The 11,894-nt window shown below is 42.7% G+C and overlaps 1 protein-coding gene across 1 annotated transcript; it reads right to left on the bottom strand.

Annotated features, from left to right (window-relative positions):
• Nucleotides 1-984: 984 nt before the first annotated feature.
• LOC118675608 (gamma-aminobutyric acid receptor-associated protein-like) lies at nt 985-2,986 on the bottom strand. The gene is made up of 2 exons (XM_036348484.1): nt 2,954-2,986; nt 985-1,594 (listed from the first exon to the last, which is right to left on the bottom strand). The coding sequence occupies exons 1-2, from the start codon at nt 2,984-2,986 to the stop codon at nt 1,214-1,216; spliced, it is 414 nt and encodes a 137-aa protein (XP_036204377.1). The 3' UTR covers nt 985-1,213.
• Between the last annotated feature and the right edge of the window lie 8,908 nt (nt 2,987-11,894).

Below are 11,894 nucleotides of genomic sequence, written 5' to 3'. Positions count from 1 at the left end.
AAAATAAAAAAAAACAAAAAAAAACGACCCACTACTAGAAATTATTCTGATTGTTCTATCTGCTCAAGAATTTTGGTGCCCATATCTTAGATACTAATTATCAAACAAGGATGTGAGTCACATTTTCACATGGATATTTGAAATAATACAAAAGAGTTTCTAAATTCTCCTTCAAATAGATCAGGGGAAAAAAACCACATTTTCCAGAAGGCACAGTTACAGGTTGTCAGATGAAATTATAAAGTGTAGGAACTGCCTCAGATGAACATTACAATGCAGCTGACAGTGAATACAACTTCCTTCTGATTTTGTTCCGGGTAAAGCGAAGTCCACTCTGGGCTTTGCCGCTTGAATGTTGTCCCTCGTAAGCCCCAAGGGTGACAAGCTTTGATCACCGGTTTTCCTGAGTGGAGAGTATTTTCCACACTTTTTGATTGACTTGTCTGCTGCAGCGCCTGCTGGCCAGGCTTTCTGTGGTGTGACAAATACTTGTGTTCTAGTTTCTGTGGTGTGACAAATACTCGTGTAGAAGTTGTCTCAACTGACTTAAATCTAAGTATTTACTTTAACATTGAAATAATAAAAAAGATTTAGTGTGAACAGTAAGACACTCATGTATCGTAACAGCCTCAGGAATCATTTGCCCTCAAGAATCATTTTCTAAAATTAGCTCTTGTCACATATCCAAGAAAACTTTGTCCAGTTTGCATGAGAGAAAGGCACCACTCCCACTGAACTACTCCCTTCACAGCCTCATGGGCTCCTTTGGCAAATGACCCCCTTTCTATTCTTTCTTTCTTTGTCCTTTTTTTTTTTTTTTTGATGGTTTCCTCTTTATTGATGTGCCTCTTACCTTCCCCTCACAATTTCATCCCCTTCTATCTACCCGACAAAAAGATAGTGAAAGGGAACCAATATTGGGTTTCTGAGCTGTTTGGGCAGTTAGAAAAGGAACAGAAACCAAAACAATCACTGGATGTGACAGAGATCGACAATCAAGAAATCTAAAGCAGAGTGGGAAAGGTGGTAGAAAGAAGAAGGCAGGAGAAAGGAGAGGTACCAGAGGCCATCTCCCCCATGAGCCTCCTGCTAAGAGGGTCTGGAGAAGAGCCTCAAACATTAGGAAGTACAGGTCCTGAAGGAAGAAGTCAAGGAAGGGGGGGCCATCTCTCTCTATGTAGAATGGGACCCCCCCACTGCAGGTGCAGCAGCTTCACAGGCCATAGACACTATTGTCGCTGTAGGCAATGTATAGAAAGAAGTCTTCTTCATGGTGTTCCTGGTACAGCTGACCCATCGTGGCACTGGTGGGTGGAATGACATTGTTGATAAAGAAAAACAAGGCATCCTCAGCTCGGAGGTGAATTCGCTTCCGGATCAAGAAATAGAACTGCCCAACTGTGAGATCAGAGGGCACCAGGTATTTCTTTTTGTCCAGGTCTCCTATCCGAGCTTTGGGAGCCTTTTCTACTGTCACCAGGACCAGGTCCGGGTATTCCTTTCTGATCTTCTCGCCCTCAGAGCGGCGCTTCTCGAACGGATGCTCCTCTTTATACACGAACTTCTCCCGGGAACCGGGCTGGACCGGACTGGGCTGAGGGAACCCAGGGAGGGGGGACCCGGGACAGGGATGAGGGGTGGGGGGTGGGGGGTGGGGGGTGGGGGGTGGGGGGATGGGGGGGTGGGGGTGGCGGCGGCAGCAGCGACGGTGACGGTGACGACGCGCAGGCGGATTCCCGTCTTTTTTTTATAAAAGAAAGCCTCCAGTCTGCCAAATGCATACCACTGAAGGTCCACTCCTTAATTCAGTCCCTCTCTGATCCCAGCCCATGCTCAAACCAGAAGCCAGAAAGAAAAAGGTCAGCCCAGGTCCCACAGAGCTTGAAGAGAGGGCAACCCCATTCTCCTGCAGGGCTGGGGAGGGGTCAGAACTGCCAGTTCATTGTTGGAAGCTCAATGGCATGGCCAGTGCTGTGAGCCCTGAAGGCCAGCATCTCCTCCAGGCTCAGGCCAAGCCTCCCTGTGACTGGGAGCCACTGTACTCCAGAATGGATGTAGCAATCTCATGAGCTTGCTTGGCTAAGGCAGAGTTTAAAAAATGTGTGCCAGGGCTTCTGGTTAGTTTAAAATTTGGATGTTTGAGTCATCTCAGTGGGAAAGAGTATGAGCTACTCAATGGCTGGACCACATATAATCAATTTTGTATTCCAAAAAGCACAAGGTAGGCTGTTTCATGTAAGATTCCTAATTAATATTTCTGAAGTAAATGAAATGAATGACTGAAATTAAAGTAAAACAAATGGAACTGCCTGGACAGGCTCTTGGCTGGGTCAGGAGGGAGAGGACGCAACGCTTGCTGTGCTGCCCAGGCCATGAGTGGCTGGGTGGCTCCAAGCACATGGAGCCAGCAGTTGCATGGTTAGGTCAGCATCCAGTGCGGTGAAGGGAACTAACAGCAGTCCTGTCAGACCCTGCTGTGTAGCAGATGTCTACTATGTAACAGGCCCTTACCTTGCAACTCATATTTACTCTCATTTTAATTATTCATTCTCAGTTTAATCTTTAAAACAAACCTCTTCGTAAAAAAACCTGAAACTCTAAGTGGTCTCCTTCTTGTATGTTGTTACAATATCCCCATCTTTCCCACTATATCACAAAGTCAGGAGGGGTTGCACCATGCCTAAAAATTTTATGAGATTTTTTTTTTTCTCTGCCACAAAATATGATGCCAAATTTCAGGCTAGCTCTCTAAATTGATTAGACCAAGTGATTCCCTAACATCCCGTTTTCCCTAATATCCATATTTTTGTTTGCTGGAGAAGATAATCTCCCCAGTTACACTTCAGAATCCAGAATCCACACCTGCCATGCTCAGCAGTGCCCGAGGGAGCTTAGCCTTGGCACAACCACCAATGGGCTTTTGCCAGGCAGAATGAGCTGCCAATTCACTGACCTTTCCAGAGAGGCTACCGGTGTGAAGGTCCATGACCTCAAGGAGTTTGTTATGTAGGTAGGAAGACTGCTTTGTTGCCCTGTCCCAGGACGGGTGAATGTACAGAGCAGTGGAATGGATTTGAGTAATTCTGGAGTGCTTCAAAGGGAAGGGAACCAGAGCTGGACATTAAAAGACGCAAGGGTATGAAGGGAGACTGTCACAGACTGGTGACTGGTAGTGAATGGGCTCAAGCTGAACAAGGGTGAGATACTTTTATGAAGATGATGGCATTAATTTCTGGGCAAATAATTTCAGTTGTATAAGATTTCTCCTTCATGGCAGGGCAGATGGAAAATAATTTAAAAGGCAGACTCACATATGTGAGCCCCTCTGGGTGGCTTCTGGCTTTCAGAACTTTCTGCAATGAGGTGGCAGGTGCTGTTAGGGCAGGGGGAGGAAGGCATGATTCCAGAAGCCTATTATTGGCTGTACAGAGACAACACAGCTGCCTTCTAGCTAGGGTCTGCTGGCTTCTGGAAACAGTATCTGTCTGCTTTGGACACAGTGGCCTGTTTGTTTTATGATAATTAGCATTCAAATATTTACACTTTATACCAATAATGTGCCCAGGCTCATGATTGAAGCTGTAAATTAGCTTTGGTACTGATGCTTAATAATAAAACAGATGGAAGCTTGCATACCTGCCATTGAGATTTGAAAGTTTTACTCTGATTCCTCAAACATAAGTGGGCTTTTTGGTCAAAGTGTAGGTAGCTGGCAGGTGGCTCTAACAAGGAGACCTCTGTATCAGGAGAAGCCACCCTTTCTTAGGAAAAGCACATCTCTCTCACAGCCTAAGAGGGGCACCGGCATCAGTGTGGGCCCACATGGTGGGCATGTGATGGTGAGGATGGACAGGCACCATTCCTGGCCTACACTTGGGGGTTACAGACTGAGAAAGATGGCTATTCATTAAGAGGAGTAAAGGCAATGGATGATTGACCAGGAAGCCCTGGGGTCAGACAGCCTGTTCAGATCCTTGTCAGCTGTGTGATTTTGGATGAAACCTTTGTGCCTCAGTTTCTTCATCCAGTGTGAGTCATAACACTGCCTAGATCATTGCTGCTTCATAGAGGAATGAATCAGGTGTTGTGTGATTTGACGGACATGGCGACTGGCCCAAAGTGAGAGCTCAATCGATGTGATTTCTCAGTCCAGCCTATGAAATTCTGTTAAAGAAGTGGTATAACAAGCGTGGATTTCACTGCATGTGTTTACAGTGGACAGTTTCCCAGTAGGCAGCCCTCTCTTTAAATGAGCCCAAATGACGGCCCTGGTGTAGATGAGCACTAACCCTGACTCAAGCTAGTAAGACTACATGATCCCTGTAAACCCTGCCTGAGTGAAGACCTCTCTCTGGTGTTTCCATCATGGAGTTAGTGCCTGACAAGTAACTTCTAATGGCTTCATTGTGTTAGTCAGCTTATTATAATTATGCTACTATAATTCAACAAATATTAGTAAGCCTAATGTAAAGCTGAATATATATTATATGATGCTTTGCCCTTAAGTAACTGAATTAAGTTCTTGGGGAAATTTAAATTTAAATTTTGAATAACAAAAGAATGGACAACAAGTACAGTACAGATAAAAATTCCAAAATCTCTCTTTAGTCCTGACAATAGGCTTCTGACGAAAGCACAGAGCAGAGAGGGTGTGGGGAGACCTACTTTCCTGTTCCAGAGACAGTCTTGTGGGGCACTGGTTTCTCCATCGAAAAGAAAGTATTTTGCCAACTGTAATTGCAAAATTAAAAAAATATATATATTAAAAAAAAAGAAAAGAAAGTGTTTTAGGTGGCAAGAGCAGCATCTTAAAAAAAATAAAAAGAGTCCTGGCCGGTTTCGCTCAGTGGATAGAGCGTCGGCCTGTGGACTAAAGGGTCCGGGGTTCGATTCCGGTCAAGGGCACATGCCCAGGTTGTGGGCTCAATCCCCAGTAGGGGGTGTGCAAGAGGCTGCTGATCAATGATTCCCTTTTATCACTGATGATCCAGTTTGTTCTCACAACCAGGCTGCACATGACTTTATCAGTAATACACATATTATGTCAGCCTCCATCTGTGTGACGTTATAGTACCAACCAAAGTGCTGGGCAGTTGCTTCAGTGCACCCCAGATCCTACGGTCTGGGAACTGTTTAGAAGCCCCTTTCATGTTGAGAAACATGAGTCACAGTGAGGTTATCTAAAAGTCCCACCATTTTATTATGTGTTGGAGCTAGGATAGTACCTGGCATTTTTGTAGGCAGTCAAAATGAGGACAATGAGAATGTATGCTCTCCTTATCTCCCAGACTGTTGTAAAGAGACAAGGAAAAATGTGTTAGTGAGAACATTTTAAATTTAGATGGTCTAAAAATTCATTCTGTTTTCATGATATGAGGGATTAACATTAGTTAGATTGAATTATTATGTCAAAGTAATCTTAGCTGATTGTTTCATGAAATAAGTGTAAGTGAAAAGACGATCCCAGTATACACTAAAATATCACCTTGGCAGATGGAGAGGTGCCAGGGAAAGTCATGCCCAGGTCAACATGTTTCTGGGCAAGTGAAGATGGTAGCAGTTTGCTTTGCAAGGCTGTTAAGCAGCATTAGTAATGCAGCCTTAACACTCCTGAGGTTGGTTTTTGGATAGAAATATTAAAATCTTACTAAGAGAAAATGCAAATTTGTTAAATGACCCAACAACATGCTGCTTACATTTGCCAGAGAAGAGGGTAAGCCAGCCATGTCTTCTTGGGCACGTGCTCTTGACCAGAATCGAACCCAGGACCCTTTAGTCCACAGGCCAACGCTCTATCCACTGAGCCAAACTGGCCAGGACTCTTTTTATTTTTTTTAAGATGCTGCTCTTGCCACCTAAAACACTTTCTTTTCTTTTTTTAAATATATATATTTTTAATTTTGCAATTACAGTTGGCAAAACACTTTCTTTCCAATGGAGAAACTAGCGCCCCACAAGACTGTCTCTGGAACAGGAAAGTGGGTCTCCCCGCACCCTCTCTGCAACAGAAGGCTTGGGATGGGAGAAATATATTAATTTTTATATTAAAACACATATAAACACATATTATGAAGTCAAATATAAAATCAACTTGAAGATTTAATATGAAACTTCAAAGAAATTTCTCACTGTGGAGCTTTCAATTTGCCCTTTATCAACTTAAGAAATGACCAAACCTGTAGAGAATTTTTATGAGTTTACTTGGGCCAAACTGATGACAATTACCAGTAAGCAAAATCTCAACAAACTGAGAAAACGCTCTGGAGAATGGCACTTTGTAATTTATTTTATACATTACAATCAAAGGAGGAGGCATAAGGAGGGTTACATGAAATCCATTGCTGGTAGATTAGGGAAGTGGGAGAAAGCAACACAGGGAAAATCTAGGGTTGGATAAAAAAGTAAATTAATAGACATGTGCTTCTTTTACATTTGTGGGGACAGGATAGTGAACAGTCAACAATTAACATGATAATACTAACAATGAGGGGATTTGTGGTCTCTGTGCTGAGGTTGTGCTTTGAGGGTTGGGGGTGGGGAAGGGAATTACTTTGATATTTCAAAGGTATGTTATCAGGTATATTATCTTAGATGCAAAAAGACAACAGGCAGGTTCAGTTAGGTTGAAGATTGAACTCTGTTAGGGCAAAATACTGCCCTAGGACATGACTATCTGCCACAAACTACTTGTAGTAAGGAAGTTTTAATTTGAGATCATCCTATGTGGTTACTTTCGTGTCTGAGTTTGTAAGGACGTCACATAGGCCTGCCCCCAGCTTGTCAGGTTTAGTGAGTGGCCCGCATTTTCGTCCTCAGCTTTGAGCTTTCAAAACTGAATGTTCTCCATCCTCAGAATTATCCCTACAGAAAAGTTTGAGCAACTGGGGTGAGACTCAAGAAAAAGGCCCACTGTGGATGTTAGAATAACCTAGACATAGTTCAGATGTTTTCTCTCAAATATGCTTCTCTAGTGTTCATTTCTCAAAGCATGTAAAAATTTGCCATATTATGAAACAATTTCTAAAGTTTCTAACTCTGAGAATTAGCTCATCCTTATAATAGTGCCTAATTGCCAACACACCCTAGTTAGGGCCAGTCATCCAGTCACAATTCCCACATGAACAACAGCATAATATGTTTTGAATATGTGTGCATTTTTACATGTGACAGAATAGTGATCTTGCATTACACACTAACCTATTACTTTATTTTGTCATCAATTCTATAGGCAGTTAGATATTAATAAAAGAAGGGAGCAAAGGGTATTAGACATTATTTGGCATGATAGTCTAGGGAGCAGAAGCCTGCTTGTTTTACCAGGAAGGTATAGCTTCAGATACTCTCAGGAAACCACCGGTCCATTCCCCGCAGATCACTGGGTGAATGGATAGAACTAAAAGGGGGAGATGAGCACATGCACAGTAGGAGTGAAGCTGGAGACCATAGAGGCCTGTCAGTCTAGCCTGGAGAAAGAATGGAATGGAACATGGTGCAGACAGGTCAGAGTGAGGGTGAGGGTGTGAGTGGGTGAGTGTGTGTGAGGGAGAATGTGAGTGGGTGTGAGTGTGGGAAGGCATCTGTTTGTGGGAGCAGGAGTTCAAGGGGGGCAGTTGGGTGCTCCTGGTAAAAGAGCAGCAGGTCGCTGTGTGTTGCTGGGCCAGGCACTTCTCTCCACCTGAGAGTAGAGAGCTAGCCATTCTGATGGACATCCTCCTTGCGAGGAGGCTACGTGAAGCAGCCCTGCTCCAATGCCCCTAAGCCACAGACAGACAGACCACAGGTAGGTGGATACTCATGGCCCCGCTATTGGGACCCGAAGCCCCCGGACACACAGACCAGTCATAGCAGCTTGGTGTGCCTGAACTGTGGGCCTCAGAATACTGCCTAGCTGCCTTGACCAGCAGTATGTGGGGCCTGCCCCGCCATATTGGTGAGCAGGGCACCTGGCCCACCCCACCCTGTGCCATAGCAGAGCAGCACCCAGCCCAGCCTGTCCCCTGCACCCCCTGAGCAGTGCCTGGCTCGTCTTGCCTCCTCCACCTGTGGAGTGCCTGGACTGCCCTGCCACCTTGACACATGGTCCACCTGGACATAACATGCTGACCCAGCATGCCCAATCTAGTGTCCCTGGATGACTGGCCCCAACACACTGACATGGTGCACCTGACCCTACCACGCACCCAGATACATGGACCTGTTACCATGATTTATTGTGCCTTAATCACTGCCCCTGGACAAATGGCCCCACTGCCTGACCCTGCTCAGTAGATGTGAGCTGATGCTCCCCAACACACCCACGTGCCACAGTGACCAGGAAAGCCAAACCTAATTTCCACCGTAAGATTGAATTCACCACTTAGAACCGATGTGACCAGTCACCTGTGGATGCACAGACTTGACCTGCAACCGCACCTGCCTCACCCAGTATCCTGGACTACTGGAGTGCTAAAATGGGGAGACAAAGAAACAACCCCCAAATGAAAGAAAAGGAAAAAATCACCAGAAAAGGAACTAAATGAAATGAAGGCAAGCAATTTGTCAGATAAAGATCTCAAAGTATGAGTTATAAGAGTGCTCAAACAACTTAGTAAGAACTACAAACAACTTAATGAGAATTATAACAAACATAATGAGAATTACTCCAACATGAAAAAAGATCTTGAAACAATGAATAAGAATCAAGCGGAAATGAAGAATGACATAGCTGAAATAAAGGAGCCGGGCCGGTATGTTTCAGTGGTGAGGGCCTGGGTTGCTGGCTCAATCCCTATTGATACTTCATTCTCTCTTCTCCCTCTTTGTTCTTCACTGAAATCAATAAGAATATTTAAAAAAATACCCTGTAAGGATTCAATAGTAGACTAGAAGCTGAGGACTGAATCAGCGAATTAGAAGACAAGCTAGAAAGAAAATACCCACTCGGAGTAGCATTTGGAAAAAAAATTAAAAAGCAGGAAGAGAGTTTAAGGGAGATTGGGGACAACATGAAATGTAACAACAACTGCATAACAGGGTATAGAAGGAGAAGATACGGAGCAAGGAATAGAGAACTTGTTTGAAGAAATGACAGAAAAGTTCTCAGACCTGGTGAATAAAAAGGTCACACAAGTCCAGGAAACACAGGGTCCCAATCAAGATGAACACAAAAAGACCTACATCAAGGCAATCATAATTAAAATGGCACAAATTAAAGAAAAATAAGGAATCTTAAAGGCTGCAAAAGAGAGACAGAAAGACACCTACAAGGGAGCTCCCATTAGACTATCAGCTGATTTCTCAATAAAAACATTTCAGGCCAGAAGGGATTGGCATGAAGTATACAAAGTAATGAAAATCAAGGGACTGAATCCAAGAATACTCTTTTGAGCAAGGCTATCATTCAAAATTGAAGGTGAAATTAGGAGTGTCACAGACAAAGAAAGGCTAAAGAAGTTTATTAACACCCAAGCAGCACTGCAAAAAATGCTGAGGTGACTGTTGTAAGAAGAAGAAAGAGATAGAGAGAGGAGCACAGGAATAAAGAATAAAAATGGCAAAAAATAAGTACCTATCTATAATAACATGAAACATAAATGGCTTCAATGCTCCAATCAAAAGACATAGGGTAGCTGAATGGATAAGAAAACTTGAACCATTTTTATGCTGTCTACAAGAGACCCACAACAGAACAAAATATTGACACAAACTGAAAATGAAGGGATGAAAAATATTTTCCATGCAAATGGAAATGAAAAAAATGCAGGGTTAAAAATATTTATATCTGACAATATAGACTTCAAAGCAAAGGCCATAACAAGAGGCAAAGATGGTTACTACATAATATTAAAGGGATCAATACAAGAGGATATACCCATGGTAAACATATATGCACGCAATAAAGGAGCAACTAAATATATAAAGAAGCTCTTGGAGAACTATAAAGGAGAGATTAATAGCAATACAGTCATAGTAGAGGACTTTAACACTTCACTGGCATCACTGATAGTTCTTCCAAACCAAAAGTCAATAAGGAAACAGAGAACTTAAACAACACAATAGTACAGATGTATTTAACTGACATTTACAGAACATTCCACCCCAAAGCTGTAGGATAGTCATTCTTCTCAAGTGCACATGGGATATTCTCAAAGATAGACCACTACGTCTCTACAAATTCAAGAAAATTGAAATCATATCAAGTGTCTTCTTGGATCACAATGGCATTAAACTAAAATCAACTACAATAAAAACACCCCAAAACATTCAACCATATGGGGCTAAATAGCATGTTATTAAAAAATGAATGGATTACTATGAGATCAAAGGAAGAAATCAAAAACTTCCTTGGAACAAATGAAAATGAACACACAACAATCCAAAATCTATGGGACACAGTGAAAGCAGTCCTGAGAGGGAAGTTCATTGCTCTATGGGCCTAAATTAAGAAAGAAGGAAAATTGCTAATACACCATGTAACCCTACAACTTAAAGAATTAGAAACATAACAAAAGGAAAGCCAAGAGTAACTAGAAGGAAGGAAAAAAATAAAAATCAGAGTAGATATAAGTGACACAGAGACTAAAAAACAACACCAAAATAATCAATGAAACCAAGAGCTGGTTCTTTGAAAAGATAAACATGGAATGCCCATTTTCACACTCTTATTCAGACTCATCAAGAAACAAAGAGAGAGAACCCCCCAATAAATAAAATCAGAAATGAAAGAGCTAAAATAACAACAGACACCACAGAAATACAAAGGATTGTAAGCAAATACTATGAACAACTATATGTCAACAAGCTGGACACCCAGGATGAAATGGAAAATTCCTAGAAAAATACAACCTTCCAAAACTGAATCAGGAAGAATCAGAAAACCTGAAAAGGCCAATAACAACTGATGAAATTGAAGCAGTTATAAAAAAAAATAAAAATAAAAACAGCAAATAAAAGCCCTGGCCTGGATGACTCCACAGGGGAATTTTACCAAATACTCAAAGAACTAACACCTATCCTCCTCAAACTATTTTAAAAAAATCAAAGCGGAAGGAACATTTACAAGATGTTTCCATGAGACCAGCATTATCCCAATTCCAAAACAAGATAAAGACACTGCAAAGAAAGAGAATTACAAGCCAATATCCTGGATGAACACAGATGTTGAAATCCTCAACAAAATATTGGCAAATTGGATCTAGCAACATATTAAAAAGATCATACACCATGACCAAAAAAGTGAGATTTATTCCAGGAGTGCAATGCTACTACAATATTCACAAATCCATAAATGTGATACATCACATAAACACACTGAAAGGCAAAAATCACATGATCATACTAATTGATGCAGAAAAAGCATTTGACAAACTCCAACACCCATTTTTGATAAAAACTCTCAGCAAAGTGGGAGTAGAGAGATCATACCTCAACATAATAAAGGCCATATATGACAAACTTACAACCAACATCATACTCAATGGGCAAAAACTAAAAGCATTCCTCCTAAGAACAGGAACAAGACAGGGATGCCCACTTTCACACTCTTATTCAACACTAGAGGCCCGGTGTACAAATTCATGCACCAGTGTGGTCCTTCGGTCTGGCCTGCGGGATCAGGCTAAAACCAGCTCTCTGACATCTCTCGAGGGGACCCGGATTGCAAGAGGGCATAGGCCAGGCCAAGGGACCCCAATGGTGCACAAATGGGGCCGGGGAGAGATGCGGGAGGTTGGCCAGCCAGGGAGAGACCTCAGGAGGGCTCCAGGGGATGTCCAAACCATCTCACTCAGTCCTAATTGGCCAGACCCCAGGAGCAAGCTAACCTACAGGTCGGAGTGTCTGCCCCTTGATGGTCAGTGCATGTCATAGCAACTGGTCGACTGGTCAACTGTCTGCCCCCTGGTGGTCAGTGCACA

The sequence above is a fragment of the Myotis myotis genome, unplaced genomic scaffold (genome assembly GCF_014108235.1).
Source record: "Myotis myotis isolate mMyoMyo1 unplaced genomic scaffold, mMyoMyo1.p scaffold_m19_p_2, whole genome shotgun sequence".
Classification (NCBI taxonomy): domain Eukaryota; kingdom Metazoa; phylum Chordata; class Mammalia; order Chiroptera; family Vespertilionidae; genus Myotis; species Myotis myotis.
Note: the sequence above shows the minus strand (reverse complement) of the source record. Positions and strands in the feature narration are given on the sequence as shown.

Coding starts and splice junctions, on each gene's coding strand:
- LOC118675608 (XM_036348484.1), bottom strand. CDS start 2,986: ATGGACCTTCACACCGGTAGCCTCTCTGGAAAG. Junction 1,595..2,953: donor CCGGTAGCCTCTCTGGAAAG/GTCAGTGAATTG, acceptor GGGTTCCCTCAG/CCCAGTCCGGTCCAGCCCGG.